General features: G+C 46.3%; 2 protein-coding genes and 1 pseudogene across 2 annotated transcripts; 2 read left to right on the top strand and 1 right to left on the bottom strand.

The window, feature by feature from the left end:
• Positions 1–252: 252 nt before the first annotated feature.
• LOC119373778 (rho-related protein racB) lies at positions 253–7,337 on the bottom strand. The gene is made up of 2 exons (XM_037643868.1): positions 6,859–7,337; positions 253–766 (listed from the first exon to the last, which is right to left on the bottom strand). Exons 1-2 carry the CDS (start codon positions 7,335–7,337, stop codon positions 253–255), a joined length of 993 nt encoding a protein of 330 aa, XP_037499796.1.
• A 5,954-nt stretch (positions 7,338–13,291) lies between these two features.
• Positions 13,292–15,658, top strand: LOC119373684 (rho-related GTP-binding protein RhoA-D-like; annotated as a pseudogene).
• Positions 15,659–24,039: 8,381 nt separating this feature from the next.
• LOC119373591 (ras-like GTP-binding protein RHO) lies at positions 24,040–24,456 on the top strand. The gene has a single exon (XM_037643677.1). It carries the CDS (start codon positions 24,040–24,042, stop codon positions 24,454–24,456), a length of 417 nt encoding a protein of 138 aa, XP_037499605.1.
• Positions 24,457–25,011: the final 555 nt, after the last annotated feature.

Raw genomic sequence — 25,011 nt, 5'->3', positions numbered from 1 at the left:
ACGTTATAGTACTCTGCAGCTGCTTTCAATGTTACGAACAACCTTCCTAAGTTTCCTGAATGCGCAGGGTAGCGCACCTAGCGTTGTTGGTATCGCACATGTTAAATAATGTGACTAAGACAATGAAGCGAGAGAAGCTCCTCCAGCCTCCATCTGGCTTCTCACCGGGTACTGGATGAAGTTTATTTTACATCGCAGAATAAATTTATTATTCTACGGCCTCTACACCTGTGTAAGGTTGCCGTCTTTGCACTATCGCACGTCTCCCACACACCATCCTTGGTCTTGGCGGAGGACGCCAGGTGAGCCGTAGGCGTTGTTCTCTTCTGCCAAAGCACGTCCTTCGTGATGAGCAGCGTGCTTCTGCTTCGTCATGGCTGGGTCGGGTAACGTGAGCGAGAAGTTGCGGGGATTCATCATCCATGCAAGGATGACGTACACGCTGAGGCAGAAGTGGCGCACCTCACGCCTCCCTGACTCCGAGTTGTCCGGGAACTTTCGCAAGTCGATGCTGAAGCACATCAAGACCACGTCTCTGTCGCGGTGCCACGGAGGTCGCAACCGGTCATAGTCCTCCTGCCCCGCTGCGTCCCACAAGGCCACGCCAAGCCTGACCTCGGTGGTGTTGACGTAGTTCTCGAAAACAGTGGTCACAGAGTCCTCCGCAAGCTCACCATCGCTGCACACGCTTAGACTACGCGTCTCGCTGACCTCAACATCTCCGACGATCACAAGTTTCTTTCTGATCGCGCTCATCTGTGGTCTTCTGTGGGAACATAGACACGTTGCTTCCTAGGGTGGTTTTCTTCTTCTTCTTCTTCTTCTTCTTCTTCTTCTTCGTGCGCCTCTTCTCAGAAACATTATTTCAAGATGAAAAAGAAAGCCTATGGTTCGTACTGAGTGATTAAGCTTAATGGCGCAGATTAATTACTTATTTATGGGAAACACTGATATGCGAGATCTCGTTCATAACTACAAACAGGAATTTTTAAAACTTGAAGAATAAGGCTGAGTTCGGGTGGATGCATTGCTGCTCACAATGGGGCGACAACGCGAAGACAACGAAGTTATGGAGAAAAACGGAAAAAAAGAAATGGAAGAAAAAAGGCGTTCACTGTTCTCGCACATATCCCCTGAAGTTGGCTGCGCCCAGTGTCTGAGGAACAAAAACAACTGGAAATTGTTAGAGTCCACGATCCAGTAAGTACAACGGCATCGGATAAGAAAGAATGTTATCAGACATAAGTTAGTGTTCAACGTGGTAATATGTGGTGACAAGGCGCCAAAGCTGCAGGAAAACATCGAAAACGGAATCAAACAGAACGAAATATGCGCTGGGGTGCTATGCAGGATGGCCCGAGTTTGGCGAAACTCTGGATCTTTCCGAGCTCTGGCGACGCCCCCTTTTGAACGAGCTAATAGTACGAGAAGGTGAAATCCATCCCTCAGCGCGCGCTCCGTTCCATTGGTTACGATGGAACGCGGCGTCACGTCAAGGGTCAAGGACGGTCGAGAAGATTGGGTGGTGTCGTCAAACTACTTCCATTTGTTTGTCGTTCCACTGAGTGCAGAAGTGCACCCATGCAAGAAAAGTGGCAGACAGCTCTACTAACTATATTTTTTAGGGGCGAAGCTCCTTAAGGCGGCACCCGTTCGTCCCTCGTAGTCGTAGTCGTAGTAGTCGTAGTGCGTAACCAGTCTTACGCTTTGACCTCCAAGGTGGTGCCGGTGGGAGATTTTTCCTGTGCGTTGTTGAACAATAAAAAATTCGCAGCGTGCGCGTTAAATAAAAGCCGAATTCTTCTGTCTCTCATTCCCCATTAGCAGCCATTGGCATGTTCCAGTAGGAAACGTTAGTAGAAGTAGAAGTGTAAGTTTTAGCTAAAAGCCGACTTCTTCTGTCTCTCATTCCCATTAGCAGCCATTGTTTACCTCCAAGGTAGTGTCTGGTGAGATTTCTCCTGTGCGTGATTAAACAATAAAAATTTTGTTCAAAACGCCGTTGATTGATGAAATAAACCAGCGAAAGACGCCAGATGTTTTGTAAAAGCAAAACAAAAGAACGCCAGATGTTTCTAAAGCAAAACGAAAAGACGCCAGCTGCTTAACGAAAGACGCCAGATGTTTTCTAAAGCAATGGTTTTCTAAACAATGAAAATTGACAGCGTACATGTAAAATTAAAGTGAGCTGCAAGTCGTCATAACTCATCGAACCTTTAGTATAAACGCGCCCGATCTCACGTCGGTGATGATGTACTGGGCAGAATTCACGGAAGATTCACGGTTTACCGATGAACCTCCGCAGCTTCGCCCACTCATCATCATTCACTCCGTGGATATGCTGTGATTTTTTATGTGTGCGCGGGCCGTTTGAATTCATTTTCAAGCGTTTAATGTCTGCACTAAGTATCCTTTAGGATAATCAGCACCGTGTCCTCTGAGATTAGTTCCGACCGAGCGCCTTATAACACGGCGGCTAGAGCTAATCGCCGAGGCCACCTGTATAATCACATTCCAGCGCTTTGCTCGGCCGGCGCGCGCCCTCGTCGTTCTCTTCTTCATCGTCTGCTCGCTCCCAGAGCACGTGCGCCCGGCTGATTAGCTAATTGGCAGGGCGGTATACCTAGCTAAGTCAGGAAGTGCTATGACGAAGCTGGTTAGGCCAAATCATGCGAAGGCCGAGCTAAGCCACGTCTTACTAAGACCATGCTAAGGAAGTCGGGTAAAGCTAGGGACAAGGTAATTGAGATCATGCTAACACGACGCTAATTAGGAGCATGTAATTAAAACCAAGATAATCAAGGCCTTACTCACCGAGATCGTGTTAATTAGGTCGTGCTAATTAAGATTATGCTAATTACATTTGTACTATTCAGGACATTGCGAATTAAACCTGAGTAATTAATGCCGTGGTAATTAAGACACCATAAATTAATGTTAACTAACACGACGCTAATTAGGAGCGTGTTAATTAGGATCGTGCTCATTAGAATTATGCTAATTACCTCTGTACTATTCAGGACATTGCGAAATAAACCTGAGTCATTAATGGCGCTGTAATTAAAACATGATCAATTAGTGCTAATTAAAACGACGCTAATTAGGAGCGTGTACTTAAAACCAATATAATGAAGATCTTACTCACTGAATTCGTGTTAATTAGGATCGTCCTAATTAGTAGTATGCAAATTATCTCTGTGCTATTCAGGACCTTGCGAATTAGACCTGGGTAATTAATGTCGTGGTAATTAAAACATTAACAATTAAGAAAGGACATTCAATATCATGTTAGTTAAGAGCTTACTTATCAATAGCACCAATATTGAAACCGAACTGACACGGTCATTACTGCGAAGCAGACCAAGCATATGAGTAGACGAGCCACGTAAAAAGCTGGAAGAAGCTATGTGAGCACAAGCTCCTCCGATGGCTTCAGCCTCGCACAAGTAGTGCAAGCTGACCAAATTATTTTATATGCAAAGAAGCTGCTGAGTAGCGTCCGCCGCACAAAACACTTGACAAGCACACCGGCACTATGACAGTCACGAGTTGAACTGGGGCCTTTTCAGAATCAACGAGTTTGTGCCCGAGTTCGCGCGTCAATAAATTTGACTGACAGACGCCCGCGGCGAAGAGCGGGTCCGCCCACCGCGTTTCCTCTTGCCGAGGAACAGTGCTCACGACGCAACGCCAGCGAGCGGCACGATTCATCTATGAGCCTAATCGCACAGACTATATATGCACACACGCACGAAGAACTAAAGGTTATATCATCACGTGGGTAGGATGTCTCGCATTCACTTTCACCGCTCTCATGACGTACCACTCACAGCTATGAAGCAAGCGCCCCTGGTGGGATTTTCGGCGATAACTATTTACTTGTTTACTATTTACTTGTTTGTGGAGGCATTGTTTCTACAGATTCGCTACTACAGAAAAATCTTCAGACGTATAATGTAAGTATAGCAGTAACATGTCCGTTTATTTATCTGTAATATTCCAGAGAAGCGAAACGAGCTGCACCAGAGTGCTGCGCGTGCGCCCTTGTTGCCTTCCAGAGTGGAAATTTCCATGCTGCAGGTGGAACGAAAGAATTTTCCGAAAGAGGACAAACGCCCACGAACACGCTCGTGGGAGGTGCGATGATCAGTTGGCAAAAAGATAGCGCAGCAATCTCGCTGACGTCGCTGCACTGTCAAAATGTTGACTGAGTGGCGGCGCTGACGCGTTCGCACGCGGTGTTCCTTTGAAAACCGCCGCAAATGCCGCACATGCGTACGTGACGCCATGCTTGTTCTTGTAGCCGTTTTTATCAACGCTGCTATCGCGTGATCCGCACTGTCTTCCTGTCATGATCACCGTAATGCAAGCTCGGAGCAAACTCGTATGCCCGAGAAGCCCGGGCCATCCTGCTTAGCACCCCTGTTATCACAGCTGAGAATTTTTCGTTATAAGCAATCGAGTAAGTATCATGGCAGTCTATGTACAAAAATAGTGTTACCAATGGTACTGAGTGACGGTGTTCGATGTGGTAATGTGTAGCAAAAAATTGTAAAGCTTATCGGCATACTACGCAAAATTTGAGGCTTTGTATATAAAATGAGCGAGAGCCGATGATATGCTGGGGATGTTGATTTATCAAGCGAAATCAACGTACGCCGGAACATTTAATGGATTGAGTTTGTTTTGATGAAAGCCATAAGTGATCAGCCGTGAAAAATAAACATGACTGCGAAAGAATACAGGCGGTTCAGGAAAATATTAATTCGGTACTTAATGTGCCAAAACCACCAAATAATTTTGGAGCACGCTGTATGGAGAAGGCCTGCGGATTAACGGTAGGAATAAGGCGCCAACGAGACAAACACAAGAAGTGACACGGACGAAAGCCTACTGACAAATGATTCTTTATTCGAAGAAAACAGTTGTCAGAAATCAGTTGTCAGTAGGCGTTCGTCCGTGTCATTCCTTGTATTTGTCTCGTTGGCGTCTCATTCCTTCCGTTAACATGCACCAACTAGCCCAACAAAGAGTTCTGCTTGTTTACGGATTGATCATAACTATGGTAGGTTCTACACACTCCTTTATAGAGGGTGTTCTTCTACACAATACAGATTTTTCAAAAAATCCTGTGAGAGTAAGGCTTCTGTCGTTTGCGCACAAAATCTCTACGTCTAATGAAAATACTTTGCCCCAGATGAAATGACACTGTTGCGACTGATTAAGAAAAGCCTGTTAATTAACTTTCTCATTATTCACTTTAGACAGTTGCTTGTATTTAAAAGTTGTAGTGCATGACAACCTATTTTGGTTGGTTGGTAACAACTTTATTGATGGTCCGGCAGAGCTTTCGCCGACTGGGGTTTAGGTCTCCCACGTGGGGACGTCGACAACCTATGACAACCTATGACATAGCCATTTTTTTACAAATCACAAAAGTTGCACGTAATTCGAGATATTCATCATCGAATTTTAAGGGCGATATCGAAACTGATCGCGCCCAGCGCGCTCGAAACGCGCCCACTCTTTCACGTCAGACCGGAACTATACCCGTGACACGAAGTGACGAAATTTGAATAAGGGCGCGTCGTCGTCGTTTCTTTCCGTGCAAAGTGGCAAGTCGTATCTCTTGCGCTAGTGGATCACCTTACCCACGCGTGCGGTGTTTGGTGCTTATCTGTTTCTTTCGAGCTGTGCACAAGAAAACCGAAATATGAACTTTTTCTTTCTGTGTGAAGCATAAAACTCGGAGCCAGCCACTGCGACGCTTCTTGCAGACAGGCGAAATAGCTTTTGCCGCCTCTTCACAGTTTGAGAAAGAAAGAGACAAGCCCTAAACATCGCACCCAAAGAATGAGCTCTCTACTTGTGCATTCCAGAACGCTTGCCGATTTCCCTGACCAGATTCTGCTTTGACACACCTTCATTCAAATTTCTTTACTTCCTTGTCACGCGTACTTCCGGTCTTACGTAACAGAGGCCGCGTATCCTGCGCGCCGGGTGTCATCATTTTCGATATCGGCCTTAAAATTCGCTGATGAATAGTACCTCGAATTACGTGCAACGTTTGTGATTTCGAAAAAATAGGTATGCCATAAATTGGCACGCACTACAACTTTCTAATATGAATGACTGCCCTCAAGTGAATACTTAAAAAGTTAATTAACAAGTGTTTGTTAATCGGTCGCGTCAATGTCATTTTAGTTGCGGCAAAGTATTTCCACCTCGACATAGACTTCTTGTGCGAAAATGACAGCGTCTGAATGTCACAGAATATTTATCAAAAATCTGCATTGTCTAAAAAAACAGTATAAATACATACGGGTATCGTATTCACTCACACTGAACTGCGGCAGTCCGGTCAGTATCAAACGCAACGAAACAACAGCGGACTACGGCAGCGAGGGATTCCTTCTTCCTTCGCCTTACGGTACGCTTCAGTAGCGCCCTATTTCTGAATTTTATTTGTTTATACTACGAATGAGTTACGTCTAAACTATTTATTTCTAAACCTAATCCTTCAGCAAGCTAATTAATTTCCTTAATCAGGGCACCATCCAATTCATGGCCGATCTGCCGAGGTGGATTGTGTTAAGTGTCTGAGGTACAACAACATTATAACATATAAACCTTCCTCAATTTCCAGGAGGCACGTGATAGCGAACCGAGAGCTGTTGGCGGCGCGCACATTAATACGAGTAAGACACAAAAGCGAGAGAAGCTCCTCCAGCCCCTCTCTGGCTTCTCACCCGAGACCGGAAGAGGTTTATTCTATATTGCGGAATAAATTAAGTATACTACGGCCTCTACACATGTGAAAGGTGACCGTCTTTGCACTATCGATCACCTCGCGCACACCGTCCTTGGTCTTGGCGGAGTACTCCAGGTGACCCGTAGGCACTGGTCTTCACCGACGTGGTCTTTTCCTCGGGAACACCGTGCTTGTGCTTCGTCATGGCTGGATCTGCCAGCATGGGCAAGTGGTTGCTGGGGTTCATCACCTTTGCGAAGATGACGGACACGCTGGCGCAGACGTGGCGGACCGCCGGCCTCCACGACTCCGGTTTGTACAGGAAGTCGGGCGAGTCGATGCTGAAGCACAATAAGGTCGCACCTAGTTTCAGGTGCGACAGTGGCCGCAACCGGTCATAGTCCTCCTGCCCCGCTGTGTCCCATAAGGCCAGCTCGGCCCTGACGTCGATGGTGGCGACATAGTTCTCCAAGACGGCAGGCACAGGGACATCCGCAAGCTCGCCATCACCGAAGACGTTTCGAGGACGCCTCTCGCTGCCCTCACCATCGCCGACGATGACCAGCTTTTTTCCGATCGCGGTCATCTGTGGTCTTCCGACGGAGTGAAAACGCGTTGCTTCCACGGCAGTTTTCTTCATCTTCTTCTTCTTCGTATTCTTCTTCTAGGAAACCTTTCATTATGAGAAAGCCGATGGTCCATACTGAGCGCTTTGCCTCAACGTTCCACAGTAATTACTCATTTATACCTGTAGAAACTGTTATGCGGGGTCCGGTTTATTTTTGCAAACAGGAATTTTTAAAAGGTGAAAAGTAACGTTGAGTTTTTGTGTTTTTATTGCTGCTATCAGTGGCACGATTGCTCGAAGAGAACGAAGTTGGAGAGGAAATAGAAATAATAAAACGGAATGAAACAACAAAACATGTGCTGTTTTACAAACTGAGAATTTTTAGTTAGATCGAGTAAGTGCAGCGGCATCGGACAGAAACCATACTATCAATGCTATGTCACAATGTTCAATGTGGTAATATGTGCTAAAGGAGCGTCAAAACTAGAGCGGCATATTGCAAAAAGTTTTAGGCAAGCTTGCCATATGAACACAACGAGAGATTTAAAGCATCCAAAGGTAGAGCGCATCCAAGAAGAGATAAAGCTAAAGACACGCAACACGCATACACAGCGCTAACGTTCAACAAACAGCGCATGTTTTTTTGAGCACATTCGTTGAAAGTCATTTGTTGAAAATTAGCGCTGTGTATGTGTCTCCTTCGCTTCGTCCCGTCTCGGAAGCGCTATACCTCTGGATGCTATGAATCACCAGCAAGCCCGCCGTGCTACCTTGAGCGATACAAACTCTAGGGATATGGCCGTGAAGTTGACATATCAAGCCTACAACATTTTTTTAACAATTGAGGTTCTTAAATAGGGCATACACATCGGCTGATTTGAGAACATTTGAGAACACACATAACTGCAATTGGTAGCACGTGAACACGGGGAGGAAGAACTCTTGCACGGAGTCCCCTATAAGTACTGAGGAACCAACCAGCGAACATACTGCCACGGGACTTAAGGATAATCCTTCGCAGTGGGTTGGAGAAATCACGCCACAAGGCACCGACCAACGAACCTAACGTACAACAACTCTTTTTTTTTCTTTTTTTTTGAGCACTTGACAACAATATGTAATTAAAACCAAAATAGTAGAGCATTTCCCTTTGCGTTTCATTTACGCTGTTTACTCGCGTCACTCTAGTGTAAGAAACTTCCGAAATAAGTATACAACATGCATAAACATATATAAGCGACAAGGTTGGTAGGATAAAAGCTGCATAATGACAGCTTCACTAGTCCCACCAGCCTTAGAAAACACAAGCAGCAACATGGCAAGAATTGTCCATACATACACTTATAGCAACATTGAAAAAAAGAAAGAAATACATACAGCAAACGAAAACAAGAAAACGGGAATTTAGCGATTTGAAATGGCGCAGGGAATATTTTTAAAATGACGCGTAAGAAAGGTCACACTCACAATAGCAGTTTGAGTAATTGTATTTTAGTAACAAAACGTATGTTTTCATCATATAGTTTATATTTATTTAGCGTTCAGGGAGGACAGTAAGAAAGCATTTGAAGACCGCAGCTTGTGCGTGGACGCGGAATTGCCCATATTCAGTGTATCGGTTTACGCGAGACGATTGGTTGGTTTTCAAATTCTCGATGTTCCTGATATGAGTGTTACCCCCAGTCGTTTCGCGTTTGGAAAAACTCGTAAGTTCTTACTCGTGTAGGTGATCAACTCGGGTAATTTTATATTTCAGAAATAGATCACGCGTATGTCCCTTGTAGCGTAAGTCAGCAAAAGCCCGTAAGGCTCGCTTCTGCAGCGTAACTAGATTACTAATGATCTTTGCGTACTGTTTGACGAAACGTGGTGACAATAGCGCAGTTGCGAAACAAATACATAATGTGTTATAAATCATGAGTTTTAACCACAGGAGCGTTTTTCACGCCGTCTGTAAATTTATGCGACATTCAAGAAGAATTACATGCACAAAAATTGTACTTTGCATTTTATGTTGACGAAATTTGTAAGATCCTATAAATTATCGCACCAGGCATATATAGTGCAACATATCCGATGAAATTCGTGGCAAAAGCTATGCGAGGAGAAACGACACAAACAGCAGGATGGGCGCCCTTCCTGCCTCATACAGTTTGCCTCGCCATACAGTTTGCCTCGAATATGACGCCGCAGAAACCAAGATTCTGCTTACGGTGTAACGGTTCTCTCTTTTGCAAATGCGTTTCAATTTATCTTACCCTTTATTTTGTTCAAACCCTTGTATGATCCAAATCATGGCTAATCATTCAGAATGTGCTGCGCCACTTTCCCGAAGTATCGACAAACCTTCACGAGCCGTTCTCGCAAGTGATATTTCCAACTGAAACACAAGTACAAACGCGAAGTGGCAGAAACAACTTTCGCAAAATTACTGGCAATAATCGAATCGAGAACTCGTGCCAACAAAAACAAAAGAAAGCGAGAGCGGCATGCTGGGGTTGTTAGCTCATCAATATATGTCAGGAAAGAATGGCAGCGGATAACTACGGGTGAGAGAACACTGGAGTTACACTGTTACTACCCTTACTGCAGACGTTTGTTCACAAACTGAGCATACATATATGGGCTCACGGTTGATTTACCGCAAGCCAGTGGAATCATGTAATCCACGTCATGCCAACCAAAAAAGAAAAGAAAAAAAAAACGTAGTGAAACTGACATGTGTTTGTGTGTGCGTGTGCTTGCAACCAAATATTTTTTTTCTTTTTTAGTCTAGCCACTGATTGCTCTCCAGGAAATATCTTAACGCTTTCTACATGAATTGATTCGGCTCAACATTTGAACTTTTGGCTACAACTTCAAAAGCAGTTGCAGTTGGCTACAACTTCAAAAATTGCTTGCAAGAAGAACGACGCTCTCTCTCTCTCTGTATATATATATATATATATATATATATATATATATATATATATAGTGTGTGTGTAATATGGGCAATGGCGACGCAAGTATGCATTTACGATATTTATAGTGTGTTCATAGGATATCGCGCCATTGCACCCTCGGGAAGAAAGTGAATGCCCTAACTACTGCACAAACTTTAGATGTGTCACGATGTACAATAGTCATTGATGTTTAAGTGAGTTGCTAAGTTCGTCATTACCTTCCTGCACACTGAGCTGAACAGAGCTGGCGCCGATGGGACCGAGTACAGGATGAATAAGCTAGTGTTTACCCTGTCCCACCAGTAACTTCGTTCTCTGCCTGTATCCTTGCCTCAGAAATCCCCTAGCTGTGAATATACCGCAGATCGCCTGCATTTATCTCTTTGTGAAGAATTAAAGTGTATAAAAATGGCCCGGATACTACATAACGGTGCTTTTCATAGCGAAGGGGCTACTTCGGAATGTTGAGAGTGCGCCGTAGCATCGCGAATCCTTTTGGAATAGAAGTCGGATCAAGGTTTGCAAAAGATCAAGAAGAAGGACACCGCCCAAGAGGCAGCGCTTTTTGGGCAGTGCTTAGAAGAAACTGTAGGAGGGTAGCGAATTGGGCGAGTTGGAAAATGCTCATGATGGTTAGCGCAAACGCAACACAGACGAAACTCAAGAAATCGCGGAGGCATTTGACATGACATGACAAGAACTTTATTGGAGACCTGAGGAACTCGAATCTTGGGAGCAGGAGGCCCCCAGATCAAGTTGGTGGCTCCGCCTACGATGGGACTGGAAGTCCAAGTTCCGTCGCGATGTCGTGGGCCCTCTGGACTGCCTGGAGTTGGGTGTGGAGATCACTACTCTTCAGGGATTCCTCCCATTGATCCTTCGAGAAGGGTGGAGAGGCAGTAAGGGTTGGGCACAGCCAGAGCATGTGGTCGACAGAGCATGAGTCATGGCCGCATTTGGGGCATGACTGTAAGTGGTCGGGGTCTATCCTATTAAGGGACCGAGGAGTGGGATACGTACGGGTTTGCAGAAGTCTGAATGTGGTAGCCTGAGGCTTGTTCAGTTTTGGGTGGGGTAGTGGAAATTTTTTCCTGGCCAGGCGATAGTGGGAAATAATTTCGTGAAAAGTACATAGTGAATCTTTATGGATGTCGGCCTCGTTACGAGCCTGGCTATCCGTGGCAGCGCGGTACGTGAAATCGCGCGCTAACCGATGAGCCTGCTCGTTAGGATTACATCCGAGCGGGTTAACTAAGCCATCGAGATGAGCTGGGAACCACGTGATGTGGTACCCCCCTTCGCTGTTCTCCCGCGTTCGTTGCAGTGCTTTGTTCACAATATTGTTCGCCTGTTCAGACACGAGGGCGCTCGAGAAGGATCTAACTGCCGTGCGCGAGTCCGAGAATACAACAGCAGGAGCCTTTGCGCTGTGAAAAGCCAGAGCGATCACCGCTTCCTCCGCCACGTGGGCAGTCTTAGTATAAACAGAGGCTGCATTAAGCATGTTGCCTCCCGCGTCAACGACCGAAATAGCAAACTTATCTCCACCGTCATATCTGGCAGCATCGACAAAGAGGGCCTCTAGTTTCTGTTGATTGATCTTTTGAAGGATGGCCTTGGCTCTCGCGAATCTTCGACCCTTATGGTGCACTGGGTGGATGTTTCGCGGGACGGGGTCAACCATGATGCGATTTCTGTTCTCCCGGGACAAGCTAACTTTCGTCGTCTGTTCATGTCTAGGCTGAATACCCGCTTCTGCTAAAAGCTTAATCCCTGGCTTAGTGGATGAAAGTCGCGTTATCTGAGCCGCTGTGTGAGCTTCTATTAGCTCGTCAGCGGTGTTGTGGAGGCCTAGCTCCAGAAGCTTCTCGGTGCTCGTGAAATGCGGAAGGCTGAGCACGCGCTTGAGACCAGTTCTGACGAGGGAGTCAAGTTTTGCCTTCTCCGCCTTAGCCCAATTAAGGTAAGGCGCAATGTAAAGAACATTACTGAGAAAGAATGCCTGGTAAGCTCTGAGCAGATTGTCCTCTTTGAGACCACCTCTTCGATTTGAAACGCGGGATACAAGTCTTAGTATATTACTGGCCTCTCCAGTGAGCCTGTTGAGGGCCTGCGAGTTACAGCCCCTGGCATCAATGAGGAGACCTAGGATCTTTACCGAGTCCCTCCTCGGTATGGGCTGTCCATTCTTAGCTCGAATTTCTATCGGCAATGTTTCCAGAGGCGCAAGGTTTCGAACCCCCTGTCTAGACGGTCGGTATAACAGTAGCTCTGATTTATCAGGGGAGAGTTCAAGGCCCGTGTTTGAAAGAAAGTCCTCCGTAGCCTCCAGTGCGCTTTGCAACGACTGTTCGAGCATGGCTAGCGATCCGCCCGGTGCCCAGATCGTGATATCGTCCGCATAAATGGCGTGTCCCGCGTTCGGGATTGCAGCGAGGCGAGTGGAGAGCTTGTGCATGGCGATGTTGAATAAGAGTGGGGAGAGCACGGAACCCTGTGGGGTGCCGCAGTTGCCTAGTTCGTAAGGCCCTTCTGAGACCGTGCCTATTCGGAGGTGTGCCTTGCGATCTGCGAGAAAAGATTGGGTGTAGTCATGAAAACGCTGGCCCAGGTTAAGAGTGGAAATCTCAGTCAGAATGTGTCTATGCGATACCCTGTCGAAGGCCTTGGATAGGTCCAGTGCGAGGATTCCCCTCACGTCCCGAGTCGTGTTATCGAAAATTGACCGCTTAAGCAGAAGCATAGCGTCCTGTGTGGACAACGCCCGTCGAAAGCCAATGAGGTTGTGTCTAAATAGCTCCTTATTTTCTATATGTTCAGGGCGTAGTTTTGTTAGCAGACACGTTTTTATCTGTCAGTTATCTTTGGCGCATGTGAGGGTTGTTGTTTTTTTTCCTTTCTTAGACATATATATTTGTGATTTTTCCAATAAACATTCAGTTGTTAGATAGCGCTTGTGTCGTCGTTTCTTCTTCTTTCGTCTGTGTTGCGTTTGCGCTAACCATCATGAGCTTAGAAGAAACGCCACACATGGCGGCCATCAGAAAAAAAAATCTAGTTGTAGTCGGAGACGGAGAGTGCGGAGAGAGTCTCCAATCGTCTTCAGCCATGGCCCACTTCTGGAAGCATGTTTGGCTACAGTGCTGCTGTGCTTGAGAACTACGTCGCCACCGTCGAGGTCAGGGCTGGCGGGGCCTTGCGGGACACAGCGGGAGAAGAGTATGACCGGCTGCGGCCTCCTTTGTACCTGGACAGAGACGCTATCTCGATGGGCTTCAACATCAACTAGCCCGAGTTCCTGAAGAGCATGACGGACCAGGGGAGGCCGGAAGTGCGCCACTTCTACGCCAGCCTGTCCTTGAGGGAAAGGGAAACCTTCACAGCGACCTGCTCACATGCTAGATCAGACCATGACGAAGCAGATGCAAGCGGCGCCTGAGGAAGGACGTACCATGGGGAAGGACACCGATGTCCACGGCTCACCTGGAGCGCTCTGCCAAGACCACGTGGCCAAGACGAAGAATGGTGTGCGCGACATTGTGGAGGCCACAAAATTCGTCATATAGTAGACGTCATTCGTCATATAGTAGACGTAAAACACGAGGAGTTCCGCGTACTAGTGCGCGCTATAAGCAGCTCAAGGTTTGGACGTTTCCGGTTAGCCGCTGTTGTGCGCACTAACCGCAGAGAGTACACCAACGAATCGGCTACTTCTTTCTAAATCATCGTTTGTGCAGTTAATAAAGAGCACTTCACATTCTTTTCAAAAACTTTCCAACTATTGCAGAATATTAAGACGCTAATGTCATAATATATTAATCATGCAAAACAGATACTCGCTACTAGAAACATGGGCGACTGTTACTGCCAGACTCATCTGGCAGTAATTAAACCGGTGCCCAATATCAGCGCAAGCACATCTCAAATAATTAATATTAATTTTAGGAAGGAAGATGAATTTTAAGGGCTCGTTTTTCTTTGTTAGACACAAAATTAATGAGGACTAACACACAATAATGCCAAGGAAAGAACAGGGGATGTTTGTAGTAATTAGGATATAAATGTAAAGAAAGACCCGCCACGGTGGTCTAGTGGATATGGCGCTCGACTGCTGACCCGAAGGTCGCAGGATCAAATCCCGGCTGCGGCGCCTGCACTTTCGATGGGGGCGAAAACGTTTGAGGCCCGTGTACTTAGATTTAGGTGCACGTTAAAAAACCCCAGCTGGTCGAAATTTCCGGAGCCCTCCACTACGGCGTCTCTCATAATCATATCGTGGTTTTCGGACGTTAAACCCCCGATATTATTATATAAATGTCAAGAAAGTAAAGTGGACGAAAAGGTAACTTGCCGCCGGCCGGGACTGAGCCTGCGACCTTCGAATAACGCGTCCGATGCTCTACCACTGAGCTACGGCGGCGGTCATCCTCCCGTCCACTTTAAGGGATATATATGTGCATTTAAACCTAGGAGTGTTAATCAGCGCCGATTGCAGCCTGCCGGTCCCTTTACGGGTATTTTGAGTATTGAATCTCAATACAAAACTTCTTCGTCCTCGTGTCGCAGTGCTACCAACGGCAGTTTTGTATCGACTCAAATTTTTCCATGTTCTTGCCCTCTTAATGGACCCTAATTTTTAAAAAAATAATAAACAGTCCGTGCAAGGGCGCTTACCGCAGCCGAAAGGTTGCAAATGATGTTAAGTTCACTTCTCCATTGTGAGCCACAGGCTCGTGAATTTGCTTTTGAAAGAAAGCTTAATAGAAGTAATAGAAGACGAAAGCCATCCGGAGAAGCAGCGCGTCCGCTTCATGGCCTATCCCCCGGAGTGGGTTGAGCCAAAGTACTGAGGAACCAACCAACCAACCAATTTCGGATCCTGCCGCAGCAATGTCGCAGATGGCAGAGGTGAGAAAAATTTCACCGATCATTCAACGTGATGGGGGCTGTAAGACATGTGCTCTGATGGTCTTCAGCAAGGATCTGTTTTCGGTTATCGCCATCGATGCCTATTACAGCACCTGTGTCGAGAGAAATCAGGTAGAGCTGACCTTGGTGGGGCGCAGCGGGGCAGGAGGACTACGACCGGTTGCGGCCACTGTCGTACATGGACCAGATCTCGATGTGCTTCAGCATCGACTCGCCCGACTCGGATAAGAACCTCGAGTTGGGGAGGCCAGAGATCCGCCAATTATGCCCCAGCGTGCCCATCATACGTGCGGGGAACAAGAGCCATCGTAGCGTCGAGCACCATGGTGAAGGATGTAGATGTCCACGGATCACCTGGAGGGCTCTGCCAAGGACAACGATGGCGTGTTCGAGGTGTTCGAGGCTATGACGAGTACATCACTGCGGATTAAGAGGCCGAAGATGACGATAATTGATTTTGCGATATAGAATAAACCTCTTCCAGTCCCCGGGGAGAAGCCATGTGGGGGCTGGAAGAGCTTCTCTCGTTCGAGTGTCTAAGCCACCTTTATTGATGTGGGCGCTGCCAACAACTCCTGGTTTCTGCCCGGCGCCTCCTGCGAGCTTAGGAATATTTATTCACTATTTAAATACAGTGGAACCAGGCTGATACGTTTTTCACGGGAATCGGAAAATAAAATGTATTATGCTAAAAACGTATTAGCCAAAGAATTTAAAAAAGGAGGAAAATATGGATACTCCGTCAGCAACTTACTTTTATTGAGCCACATTGAACTAGCTAGTCAAGTTGCGCTGCACCTTCTTTTGAACGTCTAGAAGTAAATTATTCTGAAAAGGTAGTTTTCTGAATTCTTCTGAATTTCTTCGCCTGACGCACCATCATCATCATTGAACGGAGCGGCCGCGCCTGGCCACGATGTTTACGGCGCAAAAATTGCCTCAGCGGCTCTGCAACGTACACATCGTGGCTTGTTTGATTGTGGTTTGAGCTAATATACCGAACAATAAACATAGGATTTCCAGCTATATCGGCCAAGATCCACTTTCACGGTCGTATTATCCCATTTTGGGCCAAAATGCGATCGCATTAAACGGATGAAAATGCCTTATTTCCAAGGGACTTTGGCCGGGAATAAAAAGAAAAAAGTATTAGGCCGTAAAACGTATTATGCAGAATCGTATTAACGAGAGTCCACTGTAGTTGCTGAATCGCACTATAGCGTCAACAAACAACAGGCTGTCATCCAAGGTTGTCCTATGTTGCCGGAGCCAAACCCGACCGGCCCGGCTGCGAATGTATTTCTGCAGACACCTACATATCGCGTGCTCCAATATTAAGCCGTGGTTTTGGTAAGCTAAGCATCAGAAGTTAATATTTTTATTAACCCTGTCTATTTTTTTGCCGTCAGATTTATTTCTCATGGGCGATCACTTAACGCTTTCCTCAAAAGAAACGCAATCCAATAAATCTTCCTGCGTACTTTGATGAGGGCTGATATGCCAACAACCCAAGAATATCATTATAATTTGGTTCGCTAGATCTTTTAATATGGCAAGCATCAAGTTTAGCTAAATATGGCAATGTAGCTTTGACTCGTTTTTGCCACATATTAACACGTTGAACATTTTCACTCCGTTCTGATAATATTCCTTCTTGTACAATGCCGTTGTACGTTTATAACAAAATTTTTATTTGCGAGAAGAATGCGCGTCTGCTTGTTTGTTACATTTTGTTTTCCTTGTTTTTTGCTCCTTAACTTCGTTGTCTTCGCCTTGTTGCGCCATCGAGAGCAGCAATGCATTCACCCGAACTCGGGCTTACGTTTCACGTTTTAAAATTTTCACTTTGAAAAAAGAACCCGATCCCGCATGCCAGTATTTTTCATTAATAAGTAATTACTCTGGGCCAGGAAGGTTTCTCAGAAGGTCTGCTTCAAGATCACCTCGGTCAATTCCCTGCTCACCTTGCAATTTCTACGAAAGCAACGCAAAATCTTCAGAAGGCCGGAGTGGGCATCTTTTCCCATCAGCTCAATTGGTCTTTTGCTCTCCGACGGCCCGACTTGACCCCAATATTTCTTGCAGAATCTATGGCAATCACATTTGGTGTTAGAAAACTAAATTCTCAAAAATCGCAAGTTATCATTATTACAGATGCCTTGTCGGTTTGTACGCATTTAACGTCCGCAAATCAAGCACATCTACGCAGGATATTTTTAAGCCTTGTACCACGTAGCATATCAGATGTTCGGTTTGTATGGGTCCCCGGGCATGCTGGAATCTTTCTAAATGAAGCAGCTGACTCACTCGCTACGGCGTCTTTAGATGGTCCGGCGTTACTTGCAGCACTACTTTTTTCTTTCATTACAGGAGAGAGATTCAAACGCCTGTTATTAAAAAAAACACTGAAACAGCTCTCATACCAATCAGAGGAGTACCGGCACTTACAGTCCCCATAGAACACCGCCAAATGCCTTTCACGTCAATGCGAGGTGACCCTCACAAGGCTTCGCTGTAGAGTTCCCCGGTTAAATTATTATCTTAATAAATCTGGCTTGTCACTTACTAATCTCTGTGCAGTTTGCAACGAACTGGAAATGATAGATCACTCTGACTGCGATAGCAATTATATGGACAGTCTCGGCTGGATTTTACCGTCGCCGTCACCGCCGTCATGCACCGTATATGTATAAGTATGTATATATATATATAAAAGCCCCAAAGAAAAATAATTCAGAAAAATGCTTCCGAAGCGCGGAATCGAACCAGGGCCCTCTTGCTCCGCAACGAGTGGCGCTATCCACTACGCCACGAAACGCAGATCCTCCACGTAGCTAACGGTGAGCGTTATATACACACCCTTTACCGCTGGACGGACTAAGAGACGGCAGGCGATAATAAGCGTTTCTTAATTACCAGCGAGATGGCGCTAGGAGCCCGACGGGCGCATTTAAAAGTCGTCGGCGAGCTCGCTCGCTTCTTCTTATATTTGCGCATGGGAGAACGTCGCCCTTCCGCTGTCTGCTCGCGCGGTTTTCTCGTGGTGAGCGGAAGAGGTATGTTTCAAGCTTTCACCGTGATGTCCGCGCTCATGTTACGGCGCGTACGAATGTCACTCGAGCTCAGGGACGCAACTAAACGAACAAACAGATGATGAGCGCGAACTATCATGTGTCACAGCTCTACACTTGAAGCACGCTAGTTTCCTTCGCTGCTTCGGCCGCCTTTGCAAAAGGAGCGCTGTTCAAACTGAGAGTATCCATTGGCGAGCCTCACTTCGTATAGCATTAATTTCTTGCTATCGCATTCATTGCTTCGCCCTTGCGGGGAAACTGTGACTTTTTTGTATCATGCCGCCGTTTCGCATCGCTCCGTAGAATGTTTCCTGAAATGCCGACTGGTAGGCAGCGTTTACCAATCACTACTTCTAGCCTGTTGTCGTTTGGAGCCGATCAGTTTGGGGCAAGCCATAATGCTATTATGGCTGTGCTACACAAATTCATTCAAGCAAGCGGAAGATTACATTGCTAGTTCTACAGACCGCTGAAACCAACTTTTTTTCCTTTTTAAATTTCTTTTTTCAATCTTTATCCTATACTACTTTTTGAATTGCTTAACTCTTTCACGTTTTATATATATTGCGTTTCGTTATTCTCTCTTTTTTGATGTTTCATAGACTTTACATTTCCCTTTATAACTGACAATGTGACCAATCCCCCTCGTGGGTAGGAGCCAGTCTCCAAAACAGCGACAAAACAAAACAAAACCAGACCACAGATGGTCGCGATCAGAAACTTTGACCGTCGGTGATCTTGAGGGCAGTGAGACGCGTCTTCTAAACGTCATCCGCTACGGTGAGCGTATGGGGGACACTGTGGCCACCGTCGAGGTCAGGGCTGGCAGGGCCTTGTGGGACACAGCGGGAGAAGAGCATGACCGGCTGCGGCGTCCGTCTGGACAGAGACGTGACCTTGATGTACTTCAGCATCAACTGCCGTACATTCTGAAAAACAACTCGGAGTCGGGAAGGCCGGAGCTGCACCACTTCGGCCCCAGCGTGTCCATCAACCTTGCGGGAAAGAAACACCATCGCTCACACTACGAGAGAATCACCTGCTCACACAGCGAGATCCTGCCATGACGAAAAAGAGGAGCGCTCTTCTTGAGGAAGGGCGTACCATGTCGGTGAAGACCAACGCCGACGACTCACCTGGAGTACAATGCCAAGACCAAGGACGGTGTGCGCGAGGGGATCGATAGTAGAAAGACGGTCACATTTCGCAGGTGTAGATGCCGTAGAATATTAAATTTATTCCGCAATATAAAATACACCTCTTCCAGTCCCGGGTGAGAAGTCAAAGGGGGGCTGGAGAAGCTAGGGGGGCTGGAGAAGCTTCTCTCGCTCCTGTGTCTTAGTCATATTGGACAGATTTTGTTGAGCGTCTGCAACAGCTTTACGGACGCTGCCTGCCATAGGAAATGGCTGCCAGCCTGCGTCCACAGAGCTGCTGCGGACGCCCAACTAAATCTGTCTAATAATGTTCGCGCCGCCAACAGCTCTCGGTTCGCTATCACGTGCCTCCTGGAAATTTAGGAAGGTATATATGTTATAAATGTTCTTGTTGTTCCTCAGGCACTTGGCGCAATCCACCCTGGGGAATCGGCCATGAATCGGATGGTGCCTTGATTAAGGAAATTAATTAGCTTCCTGAAGGAATAGGTTAAGATATAAATAGTTTAGACGTAACTCCTTCGTAGTATAAACAAATAAAATTCAGAAATAGGGCGCTACTGAAGCGTACCGTAATGTGAAGGAAGAAGGAATCCATCGCTGCCGTAGTACGCTGTTGTTTCGTTGCGTAGTGATCCTGACAGGACCGCCGCAGTTCAGTGCGAGTGAATACAATACCCGTGTGTATTATTGCGATAGCAATTATATGGATATTCGGCTGATTTTTGCTGCCGTCGTCGCCGTCATGCGCCGGATATATATATATATATATATAGATATATATATATATATATATAAAGAAGGCACAAAGAAAAATAAAGTAGAAGAAAAAACTAGCGTGCTTCAAGTGTAGAGCTGTGACAAATGACAGTTCGCGCTCATCTTCTGTTTGTTCGTTTAGTGGCGTCCCTGAGCTCGAGTGACATTCGTACGCGCCGTAACATGAGCGCGGACATCACGGTGAAAGCTTGAAACATACCTCTTCCCCTCACCACGAGAAAACCGCGCGAGCAGACAGCGGAAATGCAAAGTTCTCCCATGCGCAAATATAAGAAGAAGCGAGCGAGCTCGCCGACGACTTTTAAATGCGCCCGTCGGGCTCCTAGCGCCATCTAGCTGGTAATTAAGAAACGCTTATTATCGCCTGCCGTCTCTTAGTCCGTCCAGCGGTGAAGGGTGTGTATATAACGCTCGCCGTTAGCTACGTGGGGGATCTGCCTTTCGTGGCGTAGTGGATAGCGCCACTCGCTGCGGAGCAAGAGGGCCCTGGTTCGATTCCACGCTTCGGAAGCATTTTTCTGAATTATTTTTTTGGGGGGGGGGGCTTTTATATATATATACATACATATACGGTGCATGACGGCGGCGACGGCGACGGCAAAATCCAGCCGAGACTGTCCATATAATTGCTATCGCAATATAAGATTGTGAAGTTCCCGACCACGGATTGGAACCAGAAACCCTTCGCTCCCCAGTGCGCTGCATTAGACAACTCAACCACACGCCATGTAAGCGCCCGCGAAATAACGGCGAGCTATTCATATACACCATGTACCGCGAGTGGTAAGCAAATCTCGGAAAAGCGTGAGCGTGTTTTCGATCACGCAACGCTCGAAATTTTCTTTAAGTTTGAAAACTGCCCGTGAGACGCGCACGACAAAATGGCGCTCTTCTGTACCCACTCGTGATGTGGAAGGAAAAAAATACAATGAACACCCGGCACACCTCCCATCAGACGCCCCCGCGTGGCTGGAGACGCACGGGGTCACTGCACGTGCGACAGTTTAAAAGAAAAAGAAATATCTAAAACGTTTGATTCTCCATTGTCCACACTTGCAGACGCAGCGCTCCTAATTTTCATTCAGTTCGAATACTGCCCTTGAGACGCGCAGGACAATGTGGTCATTTTCTGCACCCACTCGTGACATGAAAGGAAAAACCAAACAAAGAACACTGGGCACACCTTGCATCAGACGCCCCCGTGTGGCAGGGGACGCAGGGGGTCACTGCACGCACCGCAGTTTAAAAGAAGAAGAAATATCTAAGAGCGTCTGATTCTACATTGTCGACACTTTCAGCGCGTCGCTCAAGCACATAGACGTAACAACTGTGACAGTTGTTAATTCACGCTTGCCCTGTGCATGTCTTTGCGCTCTTTTAGGGCTTCCTTCTTTGTGCTTCAGCGGCGCGCTGCAAGTATGGTGCTGCTACTCGTTCTTCGTGTGACATTCGAATTTCTTGCTATCGCATTCATTGCTTCGCCCATGAGGCGATACTGTGACTTTTTTATACATGGTGTTCTTTTTTTTAGACAATACAAATTTTCGATAAAAATTCTGTGACTTTCAGACGCTGTCGTTTTCGCACAAGAAGTCTATATCGACGCGGAAATACCTTGCCGCAACTAAAATGACATCGACGCGACTGATTAACAAACACTTGTTAATTAACTTTTTAATTATTCACTTGAGGGCAGTCATTCATATTAGAAAGTTGCAGTGCGTGAAAATTAATGGCATACCCATTTTTTTCGAAATCACAAACGTCGCACGCAATTCGAGGTACTATCTATGAGCGAATTTTAGGGCTGATACCGAAAATGATGGCACCCGGCCCGCAGGATACGCGGCATCTGTTACGTAATACCGGAACTAGAGGTGACAAGGAAGTGACGAAATTTGAATGAAGGTGCGTCAAAGCAGAATCTGGTCAGGGAAATCGGCAAGCGTTCTGGAATGCACAAGTAGAGAGCTTATTCTTTGGGTGCGATGTTTAGGGCTTCTCTCTTTCTTTCTTAAACTGTAAAGAGGCGGGAGAAACTATTTCGCCTGTCTGCAAGAAGCGCCGCAGTGGCTGGCCCCGAGTTTTATGCTTCGCAGACAAAGAAAGGCCGATATTTCGGTTATCTTGTGCACATCTGTACAAAAACAGATAAGCACCAAACACCGCACGCAAGGGTAAGGCGATCCGCGAGCGCAAGCGATAAGACTTGCCACTTTTCACGAAATTGAAACGGCCACGGCGCGCCTTTATTCGAATTTCGTCACTGCATGTCACGGGTAGTTCCGGTCTGACGTAAAGAGAGGGCGCGTTTCGAGCGCGCTGAGCGCGATCAGTTTCGATATCATCCTTAAAATTCGATTATGAATATCTCGAATTACGCGCAACTTTTGTGATTTCTAAAAAAAATGGGTATGTCATAAATTGGCATGCACTGCAACTTTTTAATATAAACAACTGTCTTCAAGTCAATAACTAAAAAGTTAATTAACGGCATTTTCTTAATCAGTCGCAACAGTGTCCGTTCATCTGGGGCAAAGTATCTTCGCTAAACGTAGAGATCGTGTACGAAAACGACAGAAGCCTTACTCTCACAGGATTTTTAAAAACTCTGTATTGTGTAAAAGAACACCCTGTATAAAGGAGTGTGTAGAACCTACCATGGTTATAAGCAATGCGTAAACAAGCTGAACTTGTTGTTGGGCTCGTTGGTGCATGTTAACAGAAGGAATGAGGCGCCAACGAGAAAAACACAAGGAATGACACGGACGAACGCCTACTGACAACTGATTTCTGACAACTGTTTTCTTTCGAATAAACAATCAGTTGTCAGTAGGCTTTCGTCCGTGTCACTTCTTGTGTTTGTCTCGTTGGCGCCTTATTCCTACCGTTAATCCGCAGGCCTTCTCCATACAGCGTGCTCCAAAATTATTTGGTGGTTTTGGCACATTAAGTACCGAATTAATATTTCCTGAACCGCCGTGTATTCTTTCGCAGTCATGTTTATTTTTCACGGCCGATCACTTATCGCTTTCATCAAAAAAAACTCAATCCATAAATGTTCCGGCGTACGTTGATTTGGCTTGATAAATCAACATCCCCAGCACATCATCGGCTCTCGCTCATTTTATATACAAAGCCTCAGATTTTGCGTACTGTGCCGATAAGCTATACAATTTTTGGCTACACATTACCACATCGAACACCGTCACCCAGTACCATTGGAAACACTATTTTTATAAATGGACTGCTATGGTACTTACTCGATCGCTTATAACGAAAAATTCTCAGTTGCGAGAACAGCGTATGTTTCGTTCCTTGTTTTTCTGCAGCTTTGGCGCTTTTTCACCTCATATTACCACGCTGAACACTTTAACTGATGTCTGATAACATTGTTTCTTATTCAATGCCGTTGTACTTACTCGATCGTTGACTCTAAAAATTTTCAGTTGTTTTTGTTCCTCAGACACTGGGCGCAGCCGACTTCAGGGGATATGTGCGAGAACAGTGAACGCCTTTTTTCTTCCATTTCGTTTTCGCCGTTTTCCCCCATAACTTCGTTCTCTTCGCGTTGTCACGTCATTGTGAGCAGCAATGAATCTACCCGAACTCAGCCCTATTCTTCAATTTTAAAAATTCCTATTGTAGTTGTGAACCAGATCTCGCATAGCAATGGTTCTCATAAATAATTACACTGCGCCATTAAGATTAATCGCTCAGTGCAAACCATAGGATTTTTTTTCGTCTTGAAATTATGTTTCTAAGAGGCGCACGAAGAAGAAGAAGAAGAAAACCACCCTAGGAAGCAACGCGTCTATGCTCCCACAGAAGACCACAGATGGCCGCGATCAGAAAGAAACTTGTGATCGTCGGAGATGTTGAGGCCAGCGAGACGCGTCTTCTAAGGGTGCGCAGCGATGGTGAGCTTGCGGAGGACTCTGTGCCCACCGTCTTTGAGAACTACGTCAACACCACCGAGGTCAGGATTCGCGTGGCCTTGTGGGACACAGCGGGGCAGGAGGACTATGCCCGGTTGCGACCTCCGTGGCACCGCGACAGAGACGTGGTCTTGATGTGCTTCAGCATCGACTCGTGCAAGTTCCCGAACTACTCGGAGTCAGGGAGGCCTGAGGTGCGCCACTTCTGCCCCAGCGTATACGTCATCCTTGCATGGATGATGAATCCCCGCAACTTCTTGCTCACGCTACCCGATCCAGCCATGACGGAGCAGAAGTACGCTGCTCAACACGAATGACGTGCCTTGGGAGAAGAGAACAACGCCTACGGCTCACCTGGAGTCCTCTGCCAAGACCAAGGATGGTGTGGGGGAAATGTGCGATAGTGCGAAGACAGCAACCTTACACAGGTGTAGAGGCCGTAGAATATTAAATTTATTCTGCGATATAAAATAAACTTCATCCAGTTACCGGCGAGAAGCCAGATGGAGGCTGGAGGAGCTTCTCTCGCTTCATTGTCTTAGTCACATTATTTAACATGTGCGATACCAGCAACGCTAGGTGCACTACTCTGCGCGTTCAGAAAATTTAGGAAGGTTGTTCGTAACATTGAAAGCAGCTGTAGAGTAGTATAACGTCAACCAATAAGAGGTCACTTGCTACAGTTGCCCAGGGGCTGTGTCGTTCGGTTTGATTCCGACAGGGCTGCCGCGGTTCAATGACAGTGACTGCGAAACCTTTGCACTTTGAAATTGAGTAGCACGTTGAACGCCACATGATTAAAACTGCTCCGTAGACACCCTCTACGAACGTACCTCCATAACAGATCGGTGTTTTGGCCCCGTTAATGGACA

Source organism: Rhipicephalus sanguineus, chromosome 1 (assembly GCF_013339695.2).
Source record: "Rhipicephalus sanguineus isolate Rsan-2018 chromosome 1, BIME_Rsan_1.4, whole genome shotgun sequence".
Taxonomy (NCBI): domain Eukaryota; kingdom Metazoa; phylum Arthropoda; class Arachnida; order Ixodida; family Ixodidae; genus Rhipicephalus; species Rhipicephalus sanguineus.
The sequence above is the reverse complement of the archived record's forward strand: the minus strand, read 5'-3'. Positions and strand labels throughout refer to the sequence as shown.